At 44.5% G+C, this 26,944-nt stretch overlaps 1 protein-coding gene across 1 annotated transcript; it reads left to right on the top strand.

Moving 5' to 3' along the window:
* Positions 1-26,944, top strand: LOC311041372 (uncharacterized protein; the record flags this gene model as incomplete). The annotated part of the gene is made up of 10 exons (XM_084086287.1): positions 1-52; positions 1,427-1,564; positions 15,611-16,281; positions 17,023-17,382; positions 17,597-17,684; positions 21,824-22,073; positions 23,328-23,723; positions 24,642-24,853; positions 25,569-25,669; positions 26,848-26,944. Coding segments are annotated over 10 exons (2,271 nt in total), but the record flags the coding sequence as incomplete, so codon positions are not given.

Below are 26,944 nucleotides of genomic sequence, written 5' to 3'. Positions count from 1 at the left end.
CCCAATCTGCACAGTCACCTGGCAAGAACCCTGTCCTCCTCTTCTCTGCCTGGTAAGACCCCCACCACCATTTTATCATTATTACGCTACCACAGTGTTCCTAGAGCCTGTGTTACAGGCCATGTCCACAGAAAGATGCTGTTGTTGGTGTTTTTTTGCAGCGGAGCGCTTTAGATATCGTAGCCAGAGCGCTATAGCTGAATGGGTAGAGAGGCCTCCTGGGAAACAGAAGGTCCCAGGTTCTATTCCCGGCCCACGGCAGTGTGTCGAGGTGTCCCCCTCCGCAAGACACTTAGTCTACCAAGATGTTGTTTTTCCTGAGCGCAGCGCATGTTTAGAAATGTTTACTATGGGACGCACCGCATTTTTTTGAAACCCCATCGGCGTGACGAGGCGCTGAGCTTTTATTTTGTGTTGTGTGTGGAGTTTTTTATCTGCTTGCTGAGACCTGACGGCAAAAAACGCCCCCGGTGGACACACCCCCATAACCCCTACCTGCACCCCCAATAATTGTGTCCGTGTCTCTCCAACCCTCTGCATAGGAAAGTCACATTAACTCTCTCAGTGCCAAGCCCCGAGTTATCCCGAGTTTTTTTCTGAATGCCCTCAGTGCCAGAACGAGAAATCCCGAGTTTTTACTTAATGTTGTTTTATAGACCGTCACGGTCTGATCTTGAATCCGAAGGGAGCAGTAAAACTGTAGCACAAACGGATACGGAAATAATGGATTTAACGTCCCGTCGACTCCATGTTTGTAGTTTTTTTCTTTCGCCTGTATCTCTGTTCTTTTTTTTTTGTCCATTTTTCCAAGGAGACGTGTGTTTCCAACGGCCTGTAGAGAAGGGGACACTAGCTCCGGGTGCAATGTTTTGCATCCGGAGCAATAGTCAGCAGAGACTCCTGCTCCGGAAACACACAGTGAATCGATCGATAAATATGGATCTAAACTTTTATGACAACTTTAAAACTACTAAAAACACGAAAATCCCTCAAAGTCACAGTCAAAGAGTTAATGAGCAACGCTCCTCTCCTAAAAGTTTAATTATTTTCTGCTTGAACTGCAACTAAAAGCATAGTCAAACTATGAGTATTATGTAATATGATGTGAATATGGTCCATGTAGGATCTGAAAAGGTGAAAGTATACAAGCATTATTTCACGCATCATCTCTTGACACAATATAAATCTACCTTTTAGCATGTTTTTGAGTGTGTGCATGTGTGTGTATGTGTGTGCTTGTGTGCGAGTGTGTGGGGACTTTGCTACTGTTATTATGGTGGGAAAATGTGTGAGGACCAAAACCAATTATTTTTTTCACACTTATGTAATACACATGTTTACCGTGTGTGTGTGTGTGTGTGTGTGTGTGTGTGTGTGTGTGTGTGTGTGTGTGTGCGTGTGCGTGTGTGTGTGTGTTGTTTCTCAGACCTAGAGGTGTCGTCGGGCCCCGGTGGCATCGGGCTGCACGGTTGTTCTCCGCTGGCCGCTGGAGACTTGTTCAGCGCAGACGTGACTTCACCTGGGAGACCCCTGATGCGCTCACAGTCTTTCCACAGCGCTCCAGGTAAATAGCCCTCTGGCCCCCCCAACCAGGCCCCCCCACCGGGGGCCCGTCCCTCTGCTTCTGGGCATAGAGGCCCTGCATTATTTACCACAGTGGATCTCAAACTTTTCCATGCCAAGGACCCCCAAAATGATATCTATTTGACTGCGGACCCCCATCTGAAAATATGCTGTACCAGGGACCCCCCAGAAGAGAAGACTTATGTTACAAAAAAATCTAAATCAGTGGTCTTCAACAGGGGGTCCGGGACCCCTCGGGGGTCCTCAGAGTTAGTACAGGGGGTCCGCCAAATCATTGTGTGACATGATTTTTTTTTTTTTACATTAACCTCTTGAACCCTAGCATCACTTTTCTGAGGAGAACTTTAGCCAAAAATAGCAGATCTACAAGCTCACAACGCCTCGCGCTGCGAGGCGTTGTGAGCTTGTAGATCTGCTATTTTTGGCAAAGAGTTATAGGTGTAGAGGGGGAAAAAAGCAGCAAAGGTTTATCTGAAACACAATTTTATACAATATGGAGGGGGTCCCTGCTTCATCTCTCTCTCAGCTAGGGGGTCCTTGGCCTGAAAACGTTGAAGATCCCTGATCTAAATTATTCAAAAGTTTTCATACATTTATTTTTTCAAAAATCATCAATAATAGCAGATGTAGGAAGTGTATACGTTATATCTAACGTATAAATGGATAAAATGGTTAAAATGATTGTGTCGCCATATTAACTCATTTAGCTGGGGACGCCCTGGAACCCCCCCCCCCAAGGACCCCTGGGGGTCCCCGGACCCCACGTTGAGAACCACTGAGGGCACAGAGGCCCTGCATTGTTTACCACTTTTCACCACGCAGCAAAAAAAAAAGAAAAAATTGCAACAGCTCTTTGGCAGAGAATAAGTCGAAGCGAGACGGCCGCGTTACGTCGTTAAAACCCACAACCCCCCCCCCCCTCCCCCCTCCTCCCCTCCTCCCCTACTCTCTCTCTCTCTGTATTGTCGTTCGTCCATCGCATGGCGCCAGCCACTCTCTCCCCAACGCCTCAAAGCCTTGGTCTGTGTCCGCCAGCCTCACAAGCCGGGCCTCCTGGGTAATTACCTCACCTGAAGGGCACTTTCTAGCTTTAGAGACACACACACACGCACACACACACGCACACACACACACGCACACGGTGGTGGAAAATGTACTTCTTTTTTTTTACTCAAGTAAAAGTATCAATACTGCAATGTAAAAAAAGACCTCAAAACAGTACTGTACTTGAGTAAATGTACTTAGTTACTTTACCACCGTTCACGCACGCACGCACGCACGCACGCAAACACACATGCACGCACACAGCATTGTGAATGAGAACTCTGTGAAACAACGAGAGTAAGTGAGATACTCTGAAACATCTGTTTGCTAGAAAAAAACTCCTGCAGCATTTCCTAGAAAGACTCCGCACGCACGCACGCACGCACGCACGCACGCACGCACGCACGCACGCACGCACGCACGCACGCACGCACGCACGCACGCACGCACACACACACACACACACACACACACACACACACACACATACACACACACACACATGACACATGTTAGTGGTCCACTAACATGTTCATGTCAAGGACCCCCACAGTGGTATGTATTTGGCTGTAGACCCCCCTCCCTCATTTGAAAAGGAATGTGTACCAGGGACCCCCATAAGTGAAGATTTGATTTGTCAAGCTTTCTTCTAAAATAGCAGATCTCCAAGCTCACAGCGTGTTACATCACCATGCGTTGTGACAAAATATGGCTGAAGTGGTTAAAATGATTGTGACGCTATATTAACTAACTATTTTGCTGGGGTCCCCCTGGTACGCCCCCCCCCCCCCCTGGGGGTCCAATGATCTAAATGACATCTCCCTGTCGAGCCAAAACTGAGAGAAAGCTCTGAAACCATATCTGGGAAAAAGGGACATCCAAGATGGCTGCCAATGGCCTTTGGGACATCCAAGATGGCTGCCCCTACACAGGCCTTTGGGTGTCGGCTCATTAGAGATTGGGTGTCGGCTCATGGCAAGCAGCAGAAAAGAAGCTGGAGGTGCTCAGTTGAGCAAACAACATTGGAGGGAGAAGAGCTCAAACCAACTCCAAAGAAGCTCCAAACCACTTCAAGTTCCACACACTGTGTTTGGGTTCGACATGCCAATGGTCTGTAAATGTTTCAATCTCCTTTTGCTGTTTTTAAGTGCTGCTTAAATGTTTGGAGCAACTGCTAAAGTTTGTTTGGCTTCAGAGCCTTATTGTAGTACAGCAGCACAGCATTGTTTTCAAATGTTTGAAGAATTTATTTACTCTTATTTGCTGAAAAGTAAAGTTTAAAGGGATGATTGGCAAATGTTTGAAATATTAAGTTAAAGTTAAAATAATTGTTTAAAACTACAAATGAAGCTAATGTTAAAAGCTTGAAGTTAAGAGCTGAAGTTTAATGTCAAAAGCTAATGTTAAAAGGACTTTATTTCAAAGTTTATAAGGAGGAGTAGGAAAATGCTGATTCACAAGCTCAGATCAGCTGTGTTCATTATTTAACGAGCTTCAATTATCTCTTTAGAACTTAAATGGTCTCTCTAAAGAGTTTAAAATGTTTGTTTAAAAGTTAACTTTAATTCATGTTTAAAAGTATAATTTAATGTTTAAAAAGTGAATTCAAAGACTTGATTTAATTTTAAAAACTTAAAATGCCTAAACATTTAAAAGTCTAAAATGGACTTTATGTTAAAGAAATAATTTACTGAGTTTAAGAACAATTGAATGTTTAATTTATTTAAACAGGTTTAATTTTGCATTGAAGTTTAAAACAGTTAATAATTCATTTAAATAAGTAAAAGTAACGATGTTTGAGTAAATGTTTTGTCAATTACTATTTAATAACACACTAATTCCAACGCTATGTTTGAAATTAGAAACATTACTTAGAAATGATTTAAAAGTAAATGTTTGGTAATTTACTACTTAGTAACGAACTTATTACAACACTTTGAAATTGTAAACATGGTTTAAAAGTTTGAAAGATGTTTATTTTTCTGTTTTGAAATGGCAATGTTAGTAATTTTTCTTCTGTTTCTTTTATCTCGAAGGTTTACGACCTGATGATTTGAAGCTCAAACAACAAAAGAAGCCAACAAAACTAAAGTTGGAATAAAAAGTTTGAGTTTTCATAAACTGAGTTGTCCAATCATTTGAACCTGAACTGAACCTGTGGGTGAACTTGACAGTCGTAAACCACAGCAGCAGCTTGGACTGGAAAGCTGTGGACAAAGGAGCCTCAAGCAAGAGGACAAAATGGCGGAAGAAGGCCTGGGGAAGTCGGTCAAGGACCTCAAGAAGGAAAGGACCGTGGCAAAATGCAGCTTCACAAAACAGGCAAACTTCATCCTGAGAGGAGGGAACACAATGCTGCAAGAGGAACTGAAGGAGGAGTTCACAAAACTGTCCTACCGCTTCAGGAAGTTAATGGAGGCAAATGACGAGTACAGATTTGGACTGGAGGCCGATATTAAGGATGTGGATCCAGGAGCGGATCTCGATGGAGAGCAGGAGGCTGACATTGCCAATTCTATCAAGGAGGCTGAAACAAAGCAGGAAGAATTGAAAGACTTTGTTCTGAAAAATCTGTGGGGAAGATACGGAAAAAGTGAACTCGAGACAGCCCTTCTCGAAGCAGAGATGACAGTAGACCAAGCAAGAAATGTTCCTGTTGCGAGTGCAAATTGTGAGGGCTTCGAAGTGCTCCTCACTCTGGTGGAGAAGAGGGTGAACCAGGCCGTCTCATCTACGTCCTTATGGGAGAAATGGACACCTGAGGACTTGAAAGATCAAATGAGAGGAAGGATCAAAGATATCTGTGCATCAAAAAGCAGGCTTGAAGGAAGGAGATCTGAATTTGCAAATGCACGACAAGGCACAGAAGTGAAACCTCTACATCATCCACCAGTAAAACCAATAATCAGAATAAAACCAACCACCTTACCCATCTTCAATGGAAGCAAGCGGGACTATCACCGATGGCGGAAGGACTGGGAGAGCCTCCAACGACAAGGAGAGCCATCTGGATCACCAGAGGTAAAGAAGATCCAGCTTATGGAGAGCGTGGAGGAAAAGATTTCAAAAGAATTGAGACTTTCCAGCTATTCAACTGCAGCTGAAATGTTCCGTGTCTTAGAGAACAGATGTGGCAACAACTCCACCATCACAATCGAAATCCTGGAGGAGCTAGAGAAGACACCACCTGTCAAAGGCAGCCATCCAAGGAAGGTCATTGACCTAATCCAATCTGTAGAAAAGGCCCTAGCAGATCTGACGGAGCTGGGCAACTCTGGAGCAATTAAAAACCCACTTGTGATCAAGTCAATCGAGAGCAAATTGCCTGAGTTCATAAAAAGGGACTGGGTGATGTTCATGGTTGACCCCAAGAACAATGTCAAGGCAGACACCCATTTTGACATGCTCCTGACCTTCCTGAAGAACCAGGAGGACGTCCTTGAAAGACTCGAGCAGCTCAGGGTTGTGGACAAGGAGAGGCCTGACCGTTCTGACAGATATGGGAAGAAGATTGGCTCGACAAGAACCACAAGAAAGGAAGACCTTGATGTTTGTGTTGTCTGCGGCGATGGTGGGCATAGCAACAAGATCTACTTCTGTAGGAAGTTCAAGAGACTTACCTTGCCTGAGAAGAGGACTGCGATGGAGAATATAGGAGCATGCAGCAAATGCCTTGTCTGCCATGAAGATGATGCTGGAAACTGTAAAGACATCTTCCTATGCAGGAATCCAGAATGTAAAAGAAGAGGTGGTGCTCCAGACCACCACTACCTTCTCTGCCCAAAAGGAGGAATGAAGAGAAGTGAAGAAAGAAAGGTGGTGAAAGAAGGTGGAAGAAACATCAGAGGAAGAAGTAAACTAACGGAGGAACAAGAGCAGTTCTTGTCGGAACTATCCCCTGAAATGTCAGAGCGTTGCAGAAAGACTTTTACAAACAAAACGTCAACGACACTTGACACATCCGGTCAGTCTGAGCTCCTGAAGAGGAATGGGCACTCCGAACTCCCAGTTATTATGATGCTGCTTCAAGTTACTGCTAATGCTGGGCAGAAGATTGGAACGCTAATTGATTTAGCATCCGACACTAATTACATAACCCACAAGGCTGCAGGAAGACTCAGACTAAGGAGTGAGAAGATAACACTTGTCGTTCACGGAGTTGGAGGAATGACCATGGAGGTGAGGACCAGACGGTATCTTCTCAAAGTAAGAGTCAAGACTCCAAAGGGAACCGAGAAAGCTCACGAACTGGTCTGTTATGGTTTGGATGAGATTGCCAAAGTGCATCAAGTAATCGATCCCAAAAAGCTCCACAAGTTCTTCCCAGAAGTTAAGATCGAAGATCTGAAAAGGCCAGAAGAAGTTGAACTCCTCATAAGCCACCGTGAGGGAAGACTGGCTCCGCAGAGAGTGAGAGTAATTGGCGACCTAGTCCTATGGGAAAGTCCTCTGGGCAAAACAGTCGGCGGTGCTCATCCAGACTTGGTCGAAGAAGTGGAGGTGGCAGCATATGAGTCCAACACACACTTTGCTCGCTCCATGAGAACGGCTGCAGTCAAATATCAAGAGCTCACTGGTCCCACAAGCCCAACAACTGAGACAACACGGCTTCTGAAGAAGGATGCGGCTCACACAACTACCAGTAACCGTGAGTTCCTTGAGTGGTGGTACTGGGACAGCATCGGAGCTGCATGTGAGCCAAGATGTGGAGGATGTCGGTGTGGAAACTGTCCACCAGGAGGAAAAGAAATGACCCTGGCTGAGGAGAAAGAATATGAGATCATTAAAGGAGGCCTCACCTACAAGAAAGAGGATGCTCACTCTCCATCTCCACACTGGGATGCAAAGTATCCTTGGACTGAAGATCCTGCCACTCTCCCCAACAACAGAAGTGCAGTCCAGGCCTGCTTCTTAAGGATGGAAAAGCAACTGAGCCGAGAGCCGGACTGGAAAGTCGCCTATGGAACCCAGATCCATGAAATGGTCGAGAGAGGCGCAGCCATAAAACTCACCAAGGAAATCATGGACAAGTGGAAGGGGCCAGTGTGGTATGTGAGCCACCTGGTGGCGCCAAACCCTCATTCAGTCACTACGCCAGTTCGTATTGTATGGAACAGCAGCCAGAAGTACAGAGGCGTGAGCATGAATGATCTTCTTCTGAAAGGACCAGATGTTCTCAACCCCATTAGAGCTGTCCTGCTAAGATTCAGAGAAGGTGTGCATGCAGCCCTGGGAGACATAAAGAAGATGTACAATTCTGTCTGGCTGGAGGAGCGTGAGATGCATCTGCACAGATTCCTCTGGAGAGACAGCCCAGAAGAGAAGATCAGTGAATATGCAATTACCAGAGTCAACATCGGGGACAAACCTGCTGGTTGCATTGCTCAGTTGGCCATGAGGGAAACGGCAAACCTGCCCAACTTTGCCCACTTGGAGGATGAACGCAGAGTCATTGAAGAGGACAGTTATGTTGATGACCTCTTAACCTCCCACAACGACCTGAACACTCTTGACAAAATCACGACAGAAGTTGAAGAGATTCTGAAAGCTGGCGGTTTCTTCCTTAAACCATGGGTCCGATCCGGCCAAAGTGGGAGGAAAGGAGCGGACCAAGACGTCCCAAAAAAGGGTCAAGGGAAAACCCTAATTCTTCCAAATCAAATGAGGGAAGAAGACAACAAAGCTCTGGGCATCGGCTACCAAGTGGACGAAGACAAGCTGTACATGTTAACCTCCGTTAACTTCTCTAAAAAGAAAAAGAAGATGAGAGTTGGCAAAGATCTTCTCGAAGAGGAGGTGAGAGCTGAGACACCCAACCCATTGACACGGAGGGCTCTCTTAAGCCAAGTAGCTGGACTGTACGACCCAATTGGCCTAGTTGCACCGGTCAAGCAGAAGGGAGCAATTCTTGTGCGAAAAGCATTCCAAGAAGGAGGGGGTGGCAAGCTGACCCAAGAAACCTGGGACCAACCGCTCTCAGAAAGCCTCAGAGAAGAAGCCATACAGCTTTTCGAGGAGTATGTGCAGCTTGGAAAAGTTAAATTCCACAGAAGCCTCACACCAGCTGACTGGAAGGGAAGACCTTGGGGCATCACATTCTCTGATGGAAGTGACAAAACCTTCGGAGCAGTGATGTACTTAAGATGGGAGACAAGTCATGGCATTGAAGTTCGATTCGTGGAATCAAAAGCCAAGCTGACACCTCTACTTCAAAAGGGAGATGCTGTAAAAGCTGAGATCTGTGGCGCAGTCTTCGCATCTAGGATCAGGAAGTATGTGGAGAAACACGCTCGGATGAAGATCGAGAGATGGTTCCATCTGCTTGACAGCCAAACGGTCCTGGGAGCAATACAAAGAGACAGTTATGGGTACCAAACCTTCTTTGCAAACAGAGTGGGTGAAATCCAAAAGGCTGGGCCAGTGCAAGACTGGTGGTGGATCCGTGGTGATCAAAACATTTCTGACATCATAACAAGAGGGGGCAAACCTGATGATTTAAGGGCAAATTCCACATGGCAAGATGGACCAGAATTCCTGAAGCGGCCAGTGGAGGAATGGCCCATAAAATCAGCTGGAGAGGTTGCTGCTCAAGCCAGAGAGAGTGTGAACAAACTGCAAAGGAAAGCATTCTCGGCTGCAGTCACAAGAGCCCAAGCAAAGATGAGTCAGCAAAAAGACCACCCTCTGACCACTCAGGAAATGGAGACAACCCCCAAGCAAACACCAACTCTTCCAAGGCGCAAGGGCTGGATTAAAGACCTGGTGGAAATCAGAAGATTCAGTAACCTATCCAAACTGGTGAGAGTTATCGCCTGGATCTGTCGGGCTGCCAAACAATGGCTCAGGAGGAAATGCCATAGCCCTAAACAGCCAAAGTGGGAGGCAACAGCACCCAAGCAACCTGGCCTGACTGGAAAGGAACTTGAGGATGCACTTGAAGACCTCTTCCTTGCAGCTCAAGAAGGCATAACCTTTCCAGACACAACTCTCAGCAGATTGGCAGTATACAAGGACGTGAACTCTGGACTTCTAGTTTGCGGTGGCAGAATCCAGATGTTCAACGAGGACAAGACTGCAGTGGCAGTTCTACCGTTTGAAGCTTGGGTCTCTTCATTGCTGGCACAGGAATCCCACCAAGCAAACCATGAGGGGGTAGCAGGAACCCTTCTTCGGATGAGGAAAAAGGCCTGGGTGGTAAAAGGACGGAGCCTGGCCAAAAAAGTGGTTGACAGCTGTGTGGTGTGCAGGAAGAACAGAGCAAAGTGCTGTCAACAAATCATGGCTGACCTGCCTCCAGAGCGAACATGCCCAGCTGCACCATTTGAATTTACCACCATGGACCTGTTCGGGCCTTATGAAGTGAAGGACGAGGTCAAGAAAAGGACCAGACTGAAAGTTTGGGGCATCGTCTTCTGTTGTATGGCCTCCCGAGCCATACACACTGAAGTGGTGAGTGACCAGTCATCTGAAGGTTTCCTGCTGGCCTATCAAAGGTTCACTTCACTGAGAGGGCACCCCAGAAAACTTTGGTCAGACCCAGGCTCTAACTTTGTGGGAGCAAAACCTGCCCTGGAAAAGCTCTACAAGTTCCTTGACCAGCTGAACAAGACTGAGCTTGAAGCCGTAGCTGCCAAACATGGCACAGACTGGTGTTGGAAAATCCACCCTGCAGACTCTCCCCACAGAAACGGTGCAGCAGAGGCAGCTGTCAAAATAGTAAAACAGGCCTTAAGCAACCTCGGTGGAGATGGTGTTTTCACGTGGGGAGAGTTCCAAACGTTTCTCTTCATGGCGGCAAATCTCACAAATGAGAGACCCATCGACGCAAGAACGCAAAGCAGGGAAGATTGTGTCGAATACATCACGCCAAATTCTCTGCTTTTAGGACGTGCCAATCCAAAGGGAGACCCTGGAGACTTCCAGTTTGATGGCTATCCATACAAAAGGCTTCAAAGTATACAAGCAGAGGTCAGCAAATTCTGGAGGAGGTGGAGCCAATTGGCTGGGCCCAATCTGTTCATTAGAAGCAAATGGCACACCAAAGAACGAAATGTTGCTGTTGGAGATGTGGTCTGGTTGGCTGACCAAAATGCCCTTCGAGGACAATACAGGCTGGCCAGAGTGGTAAATGTCAACACTGACGACAAAGGCATCGTTAGAGACGTACTGGTGAAGACCTTTCCCAGCTATCCTGTGCCCACTACAAAGGCAAATGGCAAAGAGATGTCCAAAACGGGGAAAAGGACTAAAGGGCTTAAACACAAAATCCCCGCAACTATTCTGCATAGAGATGTCAGACGACTTGTCATCCTAATTCCCATTGAAGAACTGGCAGAGTAAAGGACTTGTGTGACCTCTCTGGGATTGGAAACCCAGAAGGTCAAGTGGGAGGTGTCGAGCCAAAACTGAGAGAAAGCTCTGAAACCATATCTGGGAAAAAGGGACATCCAAGATGGCTGCCAATGGCCTTTGGGACATCCAAGATGGCTGCCCCTACACAGGCCTTTGGGTGTCGGCTCATTAGAGATTGGGTGTCGGCTCATGGCAAGCAGCAGAAAAGAAGCTGGAGGTGCTCAGTTGAGCAAACAACATTGGAGGGAGAAGAGCTCAAACCAACTCCAAAGAAGCTCCAAACCACTTCAAGTTCCACACACTGTGTTTGGGTTCGACATGCCAATGGTCTGTAAATGTTTCAATCTCCTTTTGCTGTTTTTAAGTGCTGCTTAAATGTTTGGAGCAACTGCTAAAGTTTGTTTGGCTTCAGAGCCTTATTGTAGTACAGCAGCACAGCATTGTTTTCAAATGTTTGAAGAATTTATTTACTCTTATTTGCTGAAAAGTAAAGTTTAAAGGGATGATTGGCAAATGTTTGAAATATTAAGTTAAAGTTAAAATAATTGTTTAAAACTACAAATGAAGCTAATGTTAAAAGCTTGAAGTTAAGAGCTGAAGTTTAATGTCAAAAGCTAATGTTAAAAGGACTTTATTTCAAAGTTTATAAGGAGGAGTAGGAAAATGCTGATTCACAAGCTCAGATCAGCTGTGTTCATTATTTAACGAGCTTCAATTATCTCTTTAGAACTTAAATGGTCTCTCTAAAGAGTTTAAAATGTTTGTTTAAAAGTTAACTTTAATTCATGTTTAAAAGTATAATTTAATGTTTAAAAAGTGAATTCAAAGACTTGATTTAATTTTAAAAACTTAAAATGCCTAAACATTTAAAAGTCTAAAATGGACTTTATGTTAAAGAAATAATTTACTGAGTTTAAGAACAATTGAATGTTTAATTTATTTAAACAGGTTTAATTTTGCATTGAAGTTTAAAACAGTTAATAATTCATTTAAATAAGTAAAAGTAACGATGTTTGAGTAAATGTTTTGTCAATTACTATTTAATAACACACTAATTCCAACGCTATGTTTGAAATTAGAAACATTACTTAGAAATGATTTAAAAGTAAATGTTTGGTAATTTACTACTTAGTAACGAACTTATTACAACACTTTGAAATTGTAAACATGGTTTAAAAGTTTGAAAGATGTTTATTTTTCTGTTTTGAAATGGCAATGTTAGTAATTTTTCTTCTGTTTCTTTTATCTCGAAGGTTTACGACCTGATGATTTGAAGCTCAAACAACAAAAGAAGCCAACAAAACTAAAGTTGGAATAAAAAGTTTGAGTTTTCATAAACTGAGTTGTCCAATCATTTGAACCTGAACTGAACCTGTGGGTGAACTTGACACTCCCCTTCTTCCTCTTGTTTGTCTGCGTCTTCCTGCACCCCCTGGTGGCCATGTGCTGTACAGCAGCTCTCTTGGCTCCTGGCCAGTGAACACCTTTATGAAGTGTTGCATAACATTAACTTATGTTATTTGTGTTTACATTATGTGTGTTAAAGTACGTTTCCATCATCATTGGGAGCAGACATTCAGACGGGGGGGCTGGTTGTTGACGCTGTTTCCCCGTGCTTTGACAGCATGGATTAAAGGAGTAGTTCACCCAAAAAATTACTTATTTTCTATCAATTACTCACCCCATGAAGCATTGAATTCATGGAGATTTTCTTTTTTTTGACGCATTCCAGAAAGACAAAAAAAAAAAAAGGAGCGGGTGTATATCCGGAAACAAAAAAATCTCCATGAATTCAATGCTTCATGGGGTGTGTAATTGATAGAAACTGAGTATATTTTTTGATGAACTAATCCTTTAAAGTTCCCAAGTTGCCCCGACTGATTTCCGTCATTTGGATTCCATAGAAGCCTTCATGTCTTCTATGGAAGCATGTACAAATAAAATAGCCGATCTACAAGCTCGACGCATCGAGAGCTTGTAGATCAACAATTTTTTTTAACGTAGAGCATTTTAAAGTGGTCAAACTAGAACTATGTTTTATAGAAGCATCTTCCATAAAACCCTAATGGTCTCGGATATTTCATAAAAGCAAAAGTTAAAGCCTCCAATCTGTGATTTCTTCACCTGGTTGACAGTGTGTAGAACATCAGGAACGATATTACTAAAACATCATCATTTTACGTATATAGTTTCTGAAACAGCGCTATAGTGCATCCCACAATAGGACATGGCCACCTCCCCCTGGTCAGCAGGGGCTCCTGATGGAGGGGAAAGGAACTGGTTGGAATAACGTGTTCCTTCCACGCGCTACGTCCTACCGGGGAAACTCCCCCCTGTCAGGTGATAAGAAGCGGTCTGCTCACTCCTCATGCGTTGAAGGATGAGCATGAGCTCATTTCAGTGCTCTCCCTAGGCTGGCAGAGGGAGAGTAGCTCCCAGGATTTACAAGCTTAGGCAATTGGCACCGGGTGAAAAATGGGTTACAAAATCGTGGGATAAAAAAAAACTATAGGACTTGGCCATACACGTGGGATTATATTTTTCTTGAATCCATGTGACAGTGACGAGGGGGCATGGTTCCCCTCACAGACAGGACGGCCTGTCGGTTTTTAACTGTAGAGTCGTTGTTGAACGTAATGTCACCTCATCAGAGGATGATGGGGGCTCATGGGATATTGGTGTCCTGACTATAGACCGTAAAAAGAAATGGACGAAGGGAACGTGACGTCACCCCTTGGTTTCTACAGACCGTAAATGTTCAGGAACGTACAATCCTCCATCTTTAATATATACCATTGGGCACGCCGGAACTCAAACGCTATTGCTTGAGCATAGCCTACTTTATCAAAAACCCATTCGCTCACAATGAGAGAATATTCTTTCTGACACCTGCAGCCATTTATATGAACTGTCTCTCTTTCATATTGGTCTCATTGTAAATATGTCAGGCTGGCCCCTTGGTCCTGACTATTCCCTGAAAGAGACCTACAATTCCCGACTTCATCACACTCACAATAAATCTTGCAGAGCTGCGTACGTACCGTTACGCACACGTGTTTTTGATTACGTCTCCGTCAACGAATGTCGCACGTAAAAACAAAGAAGCCCTGCTCGCCCCCATTGACTGCCGAAAACCCCTCGGGCAAGCCACGCACGGCCGGCCTCCGTGTTCATGTGGTTAATGGAGTGTAAAGTGGCACACGGAGTCATTACCGGCGACAAAACCTCTCTGTTCTCCATGGAAACTCATCTTTTATAAAAATACACAACAGGGATTTTATGCTCTTGAATGACTTATGACTTGGCCCGGGGCGAAAGGAAGAACTTGAAGTGCGCTCCAAGAAAGTGTGTGTGTGTGTGTGTGTGTGTGTGTGTGTGTGTGTGTGTGTGTGTGTGTGTGTGTGTGTGTGTGTGTGTGTGTGTGTGTGTGTGTGTGTGTGTGTGTGTGTGTGTGTGTGTGTGTGTGTGTGTGTGTGTGTGTGTGTGTGTGTGTGCGGCGAGAGGGAAGGAGAGTGATAGAAGTCCTCTGTCTCGGTCGTCTCTGGCCAATGTTCCGTCCTCACTGTGCCGAGGAAACACACACACACCTCTTTGAATGGTCTGACATAACCCATTCGATCCGGGAATGCATCTATATTCAAAAATAGCAGATCTACAAGCTTGTAGATCTGCTATTTCTTTTTTGAAAAATCGTGAACATTTGTGCAAATCTTTGAATATTTCTTTTTGAATGCAAACACTTTTTAACTAAAATCTTTGCTCCTGGGGAGTCCCTGGAACAACATAGTTTGAGATGGGGGTCTGCGACCAAATACATATAATTTTGGGGGTCCTTGACATGAAAAAAGTTTGAGAACCACTGATATTATAGCAACATATGTTTTTGTTTTAAACTGTTAGGATTTAGAAGACATTTGTAGAATCCCATGAAGTTAAAGTTTGAGTTAAAATGTTCGCTTAAAAATATATATATTCAATGATTTGCACAATATTTTCACGATTTTTCAAAAAATAGCAAATCTACAAGCTCATAGCTTGTAGATCTGCTATTTTTGAATAGCCCAAAGACATCTAAAGTGACACAAATGCGTTCCCGGATTGAATGGGATAAGCAATGAAACGGGAACACTTGACTCTTGTAGTTTTTTGTTTTGCGAGATTTGATCGGGAAAGTTTGGACAGATGGCTCCTTGCAAACTCTTATAGAAATGATTACTTCAACCTGTGGATTCAAGTATTATATCCTATCATAATTAGAGCCTGACAGATCTATCAGCCTGGCTGATATATCAGTTTGGCCAATATGTCGGCCATTATTTGCCTTTTTTGACCACATCGGTATCGGCAATTATGCAACCGATGGATGTCCATTTTCATCCCCATTTTGGGCATTTCATAGGCAAAAGTTTGTAAACATTTTTTCAAAGAACTTCAAAAGTAGCAGATCTACAAGCTCACGATGAGTCCCATATATCCCACTGATGAGGTGAACATATCTGCATTCTTGGCAGGCAATGTGTGATTTAAATGATGTTGTGTTGTTTTTTAGGACCACTACCCTGCCTCCCTCCTGCCTCATCACCATAACTAACTATATTAATGTTGTTAATGATGTTGTGTTGTGTTGCAGGGCCGTTCCAGCACCACTACCACCACCACTACCCCGCCTCTCTGCTGCCCCAGCACAAACACCACAACTACCACCTGCCCCCCTTCATGGGGGGTCCCACGCACTTCCCCTTCCCGCAGTACCCGGCCCCCCCCGGCTCCCCCACGCTGACCCACGCCCCCCTGACGCGCGTGGCCAGCAACCCTGTCTTCCCCACCTCCCCCCCGTCTCCGTGCCCGGGCTCCCCGGGACCCCTGGAGACCCTCGAGGGACCCCCGACGCACCACCAGCAGCAGCAGCAGCCCCCCGCCAACATGTGGCCCCAGCACACGCAGCCCCTCTTCTCCCTGGCCAACGTCATCTCCATGGCCATGAGCATGGCCCAGTCCTTCATCCCCCCGCACGGGGGGCCGCTGCCACCCGGGCCCCTCATGGCGGCCCCTCAGCCCGGGTACCCCGGGTCGGCGTACCCCCCCGCCCACTACCACCAGAGCCCGCCCATGGAGGTCCCGTCCTACCACGGAGGAGGAGGAGGAGGTCCGCCCGGCCAACATGACTACTACTACTACCCCACCGCTGACAGCCCGTCCCAGATGGAGGGGGTCTACCCTCAGGATGGGGGGGGTCCCCACAGCTGGGGGTCCCAGCTGACCCCGTCCACGTTGTCTCCCACACAGTCCACCCCCCCAGAGGTACGTAGGCCTGTCATACACTGTCATGTGTGGGGGCGCGGTTGGCACAGTCAGTAGCGCTGTTGCCTCACAGCTAGAAGGTCCTGGGTTCGATTCCCGCTGTCAGGTGATAAGAAGCTCCTCATTCATTGAAGGAAGCATGAGCTCGGCTCTAGGCTCTCCCTAGGCTGGCAGAGGGAGAGTAGTGCCCAGGATTACAAGCTTAGGCAATTGGCACTGGGTGAAAAAATGGGTTACAAAAATCGTGGGATAAAAATGTTGAGAAGGAAATATATATGCTATCATTCAGTGTTTCTCAAACATCTTCATGTCATGGACAACCAAATTGATATTTATTTGGCCTCGGACCCCCATCTCAAAAGATTTTGTGCCAAGGTCCCCCAGAAGAGAAGATTTGTGTTTAAAAAAAAAGGGGGGGGGGGAAAAGTTAATGAATGTGATAAAAGTTATTAGAAATTGTAAAAAAAAAAAAAAAAAAAAAAATTTCAAGATTTTTCAAAAACAGCAGATTTACAAGATCTTGTAGATCTGCTATTCTTGAATAGCCAACGTATGAAATATGGTTAAAATAGTTACAAATTATGGTCATGCTATATTAACACATTTAGCTGAGAACCCCTAGGACATTGAATTTACTGTATACGTGCCAATGTTCAATGCCAAAAAAACAACTAAATCATTAATGGCAATTATTTATATATGAACAATGATCAACTAAAATGTCTATGATGTCATCAACAGTCCTACACAGAGGTCCAGCATCAGGCCATGTCCTTGTCCAGCCCGCCCAGCTTGACCCAGGACGACCCTACCCCCCAGGCCTACTCTAACGTCCCATACCAGGAGGACCTTACCCCCCAGGCCTACTCCAACGTCCCATACCAGCATGACAGCTCCGAACAGACCTACATCAGTGTCCCATTCCAGGATGACAGTCCCCAGCAGGCCTACACCAACGTCCCATACCAAGATGACAGTCCACAACAGACCTACACCAGCGTCCCGTACCCCTCATCTCATGCCCAGGTCCAGTCTCAAAGCTGCAGCTCCAACACCTCTTCAGATCTGTCCCTTTCCCCCCCGGAGAGCCCTGAGAACACAGTGAGTCGTCTTCTAGGTCCAACGTTCAGTAAGGTTTCCTTAATTTGAAGCCATATTACTGTGTAACCTTTTCAATTAAACTAAAGTATTTTTTTTGTTCATATCATCTTTCACTGGTATATGTTTAAAAGAAAAAAATAAACATTCCACATGGATGTGTTTTTTTTGTTTTGCAAACCCACTCCAACGACATAATGTAATATTTTCTCTCTAGTTATCATCGTGCGGCGGTCCGTCTCGTCCCACGGTGCCTGAGATGAGAGGCAGCGCTCCCAAACCCAAAGCCTCTCCCAGCGACTCTGGTAAGACCTTCCACGCACGTGTATGTATGCAGGCACGCACACACACACACACACACACACACACACACACACACACACACACATGTTTGTATTACTATACTTTTGAGGACATCTACACTTTAGGACAGCCATGTTATGAATGCCATTTATAAATAATAATTGCCATTTTTAACCGTAAGCCTAAAGCCGAAAAACAGCTGATCTATAAGCCCACAACGCGTCGCGCTGCGACGCGTTGTGGGCTTATAGATCAGCTGTTTTTCGGTGCATGACACTGGCGCGCAACTAAGTATAAATCATGTTTAACTCGTAATTCCAATCCCTAAACCTAACCTCTAAGACACCTAAATGTCTAATCCTGACCTGAATGTTTTTCTAATTGTAAACGTATCTCTAAAAAAAGTTTTTTTTAACTATAAAACAACCATTTGTCTTGTGAGGACCAGGACAACTGTCCTCACAATGTATATTTCTTCAAATTCTACTATACTTGGTCCTTGCAAGTACAGTAATACAAACACAAACACACACACACACACACACACATACACACACACCTCACACACGTGTCTGACTCACCTCTTCAGACCCCCACTCAGCCCCTAACACTGTGGTAAGCTGTTCCATCTACACATGTACAGTATACTATACATTAGTATATACAGTATATAGAATACAGAACACGTGTGTTCCTCAAACTATTTCCAGGGCGTCTGAGGCCCATTAACACCCAGTCTAACACCCTTACAGTATGTTATTACTATAGCCAGGGAGCTGTGAGGGTTGGAAAATATGTCCTGTGCTGTAAGGTGTTTCTTATAGCACTTTAAGCAGTTTAAATCTGATGTCCCTATTTTGCGCATGTTATTCATTATAGTTTAATAGTTACAAATAGCGTTTACTTCAAAGTCAAAAATACAGAAAATCTACAATCTACAATGTCACAAAGCATCGCAATAGGACGCGTTGTGATCTTGTAAATCGCCTATCCTGTGCGTTCATGCTTACAGGGAATGAATAGATTCAGAGCCCTGACGCCAAACTATGCTTCATATATCTATGCTCAAGTATGCTCAATAAGAATATATTCTAAAATCTAATCCAAGAGTTGTCTGACTGAAGGGTTAAATAGCTCTGTGTTCTGTTAGTATTCTGTGTGTTCAGTAACAGGAGTCTCCATGTCTCTACTTTATTAAACAGAAAATACATTTTCTGGCCAAGATACCAATTGTATCCAATCAGGATAGAGAACGGATACAGGATAAACATGTGAAATTGGAAGTGATGACACAAATAAATGACACAATGGGAACTGGAACACTACAATTGAAGCTTATAAATGATCTTTTGGGGATTCTCTCTCCTGATTGGATAAAATGTATATCCCGACCTGAAACGGTATTTTCGGTTTAGTAAAAAAAAAGGCTGGAGAGACATGTAGACCCATCGCACTTATTACTATCAGAATATCAGAGCTTTAACCTTTTTAACAAACAAAACAAAACGATCACTTATACCCCCTTTAAGTGGTTAAAACACTCAAAAACACGGACGGACAAGCTCTGCACGTGCATTCGCACACACACACGCAAGCACACACACGCACGCACACACACACTCACATAACGATGTTTTTCTGTCCTGAAAAGTTCCCTTTATTGTGCATGTGCTACACAGTCTCATGTCCTTGTTCCGTTCAGGTCAATTTGTCTCCTGAGTTGTTTTCATGTTCTCTGCCTCTCTCTCTCTCTCTCTCTCTCTCTCTCTCTCTCTCTCTCTCTCTCTCTCTCTCTCTCTCTCTCTCTCTCTCTCTCTCTCTCTCTCTCTCTCTCTCTCTCTCTCTCTCTCTCTCTCTCTCTGTGTGTGTCTCTCCTTGGTGTTTGGTGACACTACCCACCTATTAGTGGCGGCTGTTAGAGAGCCATTGCGTAACCGCCCCGCCGGCATGTCATGTTAAATGTTCCACTGAACCCCAGCCACAAAACGCAGACGTGATTATTACGGCCCTACCCACCGGCACGGGCCAATCACAAGGCTGCCTGGCTCGTTATAGGCCTCTCCCCCTCCCGTACCCACACCTGTCTGTATTTATACCAGACCTGGGCAAACCCACACTCAACACAGAGAGCCTCTGTTTGAGCGGGCTCAGCCAGGGGTTTACCTGGTGAGCTGCCAGCCTGCTCTGCACTGCACTGTTACAGAGTGACATCTAGTGGTGAGACTTAAACACTGCAAGGGTCCTTGAACTCCCCGATTACTGCCAACACACTAACGTCACATCAGTATTATTTTATTATTTTCATTTATAAATAATAATTGCCATTTTTAACCGTAAGCCTAAAGCCGAAAAACAGCAGATCTACAAGCCCACAACGCGTCGCGCTGCGACGCGTTGTGAGCTTATAGATCGGCTGTTTTTCGGTGCATGACACTGGCGCGCAACTAAGTAATAAATCATGTTGAACTCTTAATTCCAATCCCTAAACCTAACCTCTAAGACACCTAAATGTCTAATCCTGACCTGAATGTTTTTCTAATGGTAAACGTGTCTCTAAAAAAATGTTTTTTATTAACTATAAAACAACCATTTGTCTTGTGAGGAAAACTGTCCTCACAATGTATATTTCTTCAAATTCTACTATACTTGGTCCTCGCAAGTACAGTAATACAGTTATTATTAATTAGTTATTACTTGCTGCCATGGGCAGAGTCTGGAACAGCGCTCTCTCTCTCTCTCTCTCTCTCTCTCTCTCTCTCTCTCTCTCTCTCTCTCTCTCTCACACACACACACACACGTTATAAACAGCATGAGGATAAATATATACGGTAATTATGTGTTCTGTATTAGGAAAATATATTTATACATGTTGTGTAATTCTGGGTCAATGCAGCATACTGTATGTTATGGTAATAGGCACTGCCACGCTGGCATGGCTGATGTTCAGTTTAGTAGTGATGGATGAGTCTAACCTTATGAAACTAATAATAATGTTTCCATGTATCCCAGCTGTTGGCTAACCAGCCTGATGACTAATGACTGTATGGCAGGAACAGAACAACCACTCATTCTATCACTTGTTTCTATGCTAGTTTTGCTCTTCATTATTAACCCATTGAGACCTGAAGCCAATTCTACATGTCTCCTAAATCTCAACAGTTTTCTGAAAAACGTATGTTTCTATATCAGTGGTGCTCAATCTTTTTCATGTCAAGGACCCCCAAAATTATATGTATTTGGCCGCCGACCCCCATCAAAATATGTTGTTCCAGGGACCCCCCAGAAGCAAACATTTGAGTTAAAAATGTTCGCTTTAAAAATATATATATTCAAAGATTTGCACACATTTTCAGGAATTTTTAAAAATAGCAGATCTACAAGCTGTAGTAGAAATGTTTGTGACCACCAGTAATGTACCCGCCTTTCATGCTGTATTGAGGAATTTCATGTTTAAATGTATGTGTAGACTGTTGGAGTCAAAGACTATATTAATTATGGCCTTAACAGGGATCACACGGACTGATACAAGGTATTCCTCATGTTTCTGGAAACACTGGAGGCAATCCCTATATGTTTTTATTTAATTAATGAAAACAGTCTGGTACTCAGGCTATTTACGTGTTGTTGTTGTCTGTCTTGTAGCCCTGTTTTTATATGGACCCATGGTGTCTGAAATAAAGTTTATACAAAGCCAAGTGATCAAGACGGATCCGTCAGATTTTTCATATTCCATCCTGATTGGCGAATTTCCAACATTAAATGGTGCATTTATATAACGCTTTTATCCAAAGCGCTTTACATAGATTGTGCATTACATTCACACACACATTCATACACCGATGGTGGAGGAAACCATATAAGGCACCAAGCTGCTCATCGGGAGCAATTAGAGGTTCAGTGTCTTGCTCAAGGACACTTCTACACTAACTCTGGGGGAGCCCGGGATCGAACTGCCCCTCATTGCTGGCCCATTGCTGGCCCACAATAACCTACATGACCTCCTTTCACACTGTTTCACACATATTATATATATCACATATTAGGACTTCGCCTAACAAAATCTGTTCGGTTGTGAGATTAAATGTAGCTTTAATCCATGAACCCTCTGCTCATCACTGTCATTTCTTCTTTTGTCCACCAGGGGGGGTCCAGGCTGCTGCGGTGACGGTGGGCCGCTTCCAGGTGAGTCCCAGCAAGGAGGAGGTCCCTGTGCCTCCTGGGCCTCCTGGAGGCTCCTCCTCTCCTCCTAGCAGGAGGAGCTCCTCTTCCTCTTCCTCCTCCTCCTCTTCCTCCTCTTCAGAGAGCAGCACAGAGGAGCAGGCCGAGTCTGAGACCAGCCTGGGGACAGGAACCTCCTCCCGCACCATGTCTCCTCCTCACCATCACCACAGGTTAGTACCATGTCCCCTCCATGTCCCCTCCATGTCCCCTCCATGTGTCCTCCTCACCATCACCACATAGGGTACAGGAGACAGGTACAAGTATTGTTACTTTAACCCATTGAGACCTGAAGCCGATTCTACATGTCTCCTAAATCCCAACCGTTTTCTGAAAAACGTATGTTTCTATATCAGTGGTGCTCAATCTTTTTCATGTCAAGGACCCCCAAAATTATATGTATTTGGCCACGGATCCCCATCAAAATATTTTGTTCCAGGGACCCCCCAGAAGCAAAGATTTGAGTTAAAAATGTTCGCTTTAAAATATATATATATTCAAAGATTTGCACATATTTTCACGATTTTTCAAAAATAGCAGATCTACAAGCTCATAGCGCGGCACTCGGTGCCGCGCTATGAGCTTGTAGATCTGCTATTTTTGAATAGCCCAAAGTGTAAAATAATGCTTTTTAGCTCAAATCTAAAAATGACACAGTTCCAGGTCTTAATGGGTTAAAAGGAGTTAGTTACTGTAACTATGAAGATTTAGTTTTAAAATAACTAAAAGTCAAGTGGATGGCAGAGTTCACAACACAACTATAACACATCTCTGTTGTCGGGCAGAAACCAACGATGTCCAAAATATTAACTTTTCAGGAAATGAAAAAACAACAACATTTTTTAAAGCAACACAACACTGCCTCATCACAGTTGTCATGGTGACTTTATACATGGTCAGATACTTGAATGTGTCCTTATATTATCATCACTTTAACCACATACATTATATTGTATTAAATACATTATATTGTCATCACTTTACCCACATACATTATATTATATTAAATACATTATATTATCATCACTTTACCCAGATACAGCTCAAGTGGAGGTTTTTGACCATTAATGTGGAGATAGTTGATTTGTCCATCATTGATTAGAATGACCATGTCAGACGAGAACAAAACTTGCCTCGTAATAAAGTGTGTTTATCTTCTGCTCTGCAGCATCTCTGTGTGAGGGGGAGGAGTTAGGAGGTTTAGTCAGAAGTGCTTTTTAATACTTTTCATTGGTTCAATATTTATAAAACCCACACACAGACATAAAGGGTGTTCAAAAGCACTGAATTATTAAAGAAAAGGAAAAAGTTGAAAAACGGAGATAGGAGGTCTGTGCCCGACAGTGACGAAATACAAATGATTCAAAAGGTTACTTAAGTGTGTAAATGTAACTAATTACTTTCCACCTCTGACCACACCCCCACAGGGCGTCGGCAAATCCTCAAAGCGCTGAAAGCCAGGCAGGGGGGCGGGGCTCCAACCAGGAGAAACGACAAGGGGGAGGAGCCAGGAAAGAGGAGGATGAGGAAGAGGAGGAAGAGGAGGCGGAGCAGTGTCAGAGAGGAGGAGGAGGAGCCAGGAGTAGGCGGAGCCGGAAGCGGACGTGCAGCCTCAGCCTGACGGGGACGTCGGCGGACAGCGGCCTATCGGTGACGGCCGGGGGGGCGGAGCCGTGGGATGGAGGGGCGGGCAGCCCCCAGTACAACAGCCACGCCCTCAACCACCTGTGGATGATGAGCTACAGCCGGGGCTACCCCAGCAGCGACGACTCTGACAGCGACGACGACGACATGTGGGAGGAGCTTCACGAGCTCAGGGCTAAGTGAGTGATAGCTATTAGTGCCGTTGCAGTTTTTTACGATAGTTAACCCTTAAAATGACTTTTTTTCCTATCGATTAGTCGCCCCATGGAGAACTTGAATTCATGGATATTTTTTGGGTTTAAAGGGTCTACACCATGAATTTTAACTTCATCTTCTTTTTTGTGTGTTTTTGGTCTCCCCTACCTCTCTTCTATCCTCAAAAACACCCCAGTTTGAACACTCAGGCTTTCACAGCAAATCTGGGGTTTTCTGTAAATTGGTCTAAAAACAGGCCAAACTGATTTGGTAAATTTGGTGATGTCACCAAATTTATGTCACTAGCACGTTTTTCAGTTCCAACCAAAAAAAGAAAAAAAAAATCTTTTTTAAAAAAGAAATATTTTTCTTATTTTTTTACTTTTTCCACACAGAACCAGGAGATAACATGCATACAAACTGGCTCAATAGCGCCCCGTGCCAAACAGGACAATGTGGTATTGCAGGTGAAAGTGCTTTATAAGCCAGAGAGAAGTTAGTTGGAATGAGTATATCTGAGGCTTGATTTAGGCTCAAACCTTTTGAAAAACGTTTGAGGGACATAAACAATATTATATTAAATATTATTATTATTTTTTAAATTCATGGTGTAGACCCTTTAAGACAATAATTTGATGACCGGCAGCGGTTCCGGTAGGAGACACAAAGAGTCTCCTTGTGTCTCCTACCGGTCCGCTGGTCATCAAATACCAATACCTTATAAAGGATTTTTAACCATAGTTATAAATGATTTAATAATCATTTACAAATGTAAACAAACAGTTTGTTCATGATTACTTAATTGTCTACAAACAGCTCATAAATATTTTATATATATATATATATATATGTCATTATTATGAAGTGCTACCCCTTCTTTTCCTTGTCTCCTCCCTCCTCAGACACCTGGGGGAGGTGCAGAGCCTGCAGACCAATCAGAAGCGAGAGATCGAGGAGCTGTACGAGCGCATGGGGAAGGTCCCGCCCCCGGGCATCGTGTCGCCGGCCGCCGTGCTGTCCAGTCGCCAGCGCCGCCTCTCCAAAGGCTCCGCCTTCCCCTCCCCCTCCCGCAGGAACAGCCTGCAGCGATTGGACGTGCTGCCGCCTCTCCAAGGTATATAAGCCACGCCTCCTTAGATAACACACGCCTCCTTATGTGTAGATTTATACACGCAGCTCAGATTACATGCACGTTTCCTTTGCAGTGGTGGAAAGTAACTAAGTACATTTACTCAAGTACTGTAATTCATTGGTTCTCAAAGTGGGGTCCGGGGACCCCCAGGTGTCCTTGGGGTGGTTCCAGGGGGTCCCCAGCAAAAGTAGTTAAGCACTTTAACAACTTTATCCATCCAAGAATAGCAGATCTACAAGTAGATCTGCTATTTTGGAACATTTTTGAAAAATCTTGAAATTCTTTTGAACATTTTGCATTTGCAACACAAATCTTCTCTTCTGGGGGTCCCTGGCTCAGAATATTTTCAGATGGGGGTCCGTGGACAAATATATATCAATTTGGGGGTCCTTGACATGAAAAAGTTTAGTTATTAACTAACTTTGTAGATTTTGATTATTATTACGAAACCACTTCAGACCCTATATACTTTGTCAATTTGAAAATAGCCGATCTACAAGCTCACAACGCGTCGCTGTGCGACGCGTTGTGAGCTTGTAGATCGGCTATTTTCAAAGGATTTTTAATACATTTGAAAACTTGTGGAACGGGGAAATTCTGCAATAATGGGTACGTTTACCTTTGGTACTTTAGGTATATTTTGGTGGCAATACTTTTGTACTTTTACTCAAGTACATTTTTAATCCCGGACTTGCAGGAATCATCAGGAGGAACTCCCTGGGAGGCGGAGGAAGCAGCAGCAGCTCCCAGGAGAAACCCAGCAAAGGTGTGACCTTTGCTGCTGACATCAGTAGAATGGTGGGTGACCTCTCAACAGTTCTTTCTAGTTCTTTTTTTTTTACAATCATTATAATCAGGCATGCAAACAGCCCCGAGGTGAACAACAACATGTTGTTTTTTTCGGGTCAGGTGTCACACTATTGCCCTATTTGGATTCAAAACGGCTATTGTAGCTGAAAAGCTACAAGTTTGCATGTCTGAATAATGCAAAAAATAATTATTTGCTTGCATTTGCCCCCCCCCACCCCCCCCATATATGTTCATAATAAAAAAGTGCCATATATCGTATCGATGTCGTGAGCCCAATATCGTATTCGTATCGTTTCATGAAATTAGTGTATCGGCACACCCCTAGTTCTTTCATATACGTATATTATTCTTTGAGACACACATACGGGTATTTTGGGGCGTGGCCGAATCCGCCATTCTCTTCACCGCGGGTGAAACAACACAGATTTCACCATTGGAATTGCATTACGGAACGTTCACATTGTTACATTAAAATGTTTACAATTATTATATTTTTTTTGAGTAGCCAATTCGTGTTTTACCCCTTTTTCTCCCGTCGTAATTCCTCTCCACACACATTTCTGTTTTGTGTCACTGCTGTCATATCCCGCTGACTCACCTACCAGTGAGGAGCCCCCACCAGGAGGACGTAGAGCCTTCGTCCTCCTCCTCCTCCCGCCCTACTCTCCCCGCTGACAGGTGCCGCCTCCAGCCCATATAGGAATACGTGCAATGACCGATATCACCCTCTCCGCCGAGCTTCCCTCCCCCGAACACGGGCCAATTGTGTTCGCGTAGACGCCCGACAAAGCCGGTTGCACCGCGGTGGATTCGAACCCACAACCTCCGTGGTGGTGCGCCACCCGAGCGCACCACATTGTTACATTTTGTCAGATGGGGGCGTTCTCGCTCGGATCATTGTTGCGATCATTGTTGTTTTGTCCTCCTGCACGTAGCGGGGAGGAAAAAAAGCTGACCACAATCCAGCTCTTGCCGCCCGCGGGCGTGTGCACAAACGCCCACTCGCCCGCTCGCCTCACCGCCCCTCAACTTCTCCGAGCGTCCAAAAATAATGGCCCGCCTCTCATTAAAAATGAATTACATACAGACGCTCCCCGTCTGAAACAACCTTTAATCTGTGAAGGGCTGCTATTAATACTTTTCATTGTTCTTCTCTTCCACCACAGTAAGAATGTTCAGCCAATCAGGCTGCAGATCCAGACTACCTCATCTGAAGTGTGACTGCATTAGTGAGACCCGGCCCGTCGGGGGGGGGGGGGGGGG

Source organism: Gymnoscopelus microlampas (assembly GCF_963454915.1).
Source record: "Gymnoscopelus microlampas genome assembly, contig: SCAFFOLD_235, whole genome shotgun sequence".
NCBI classification, from domain to species: Eukaryota; Metazoa; Chordata; class Actinopteri; order Myctophiformes; family Myctophidae; genus Gymnoscopelus; species Gymnoscopelus microlampas.
The sequence above is the reverse complement of the archived record's forward strand: the minus strand, read 5'-3'. Positions and strand labels throughout refer to the sequence as shown.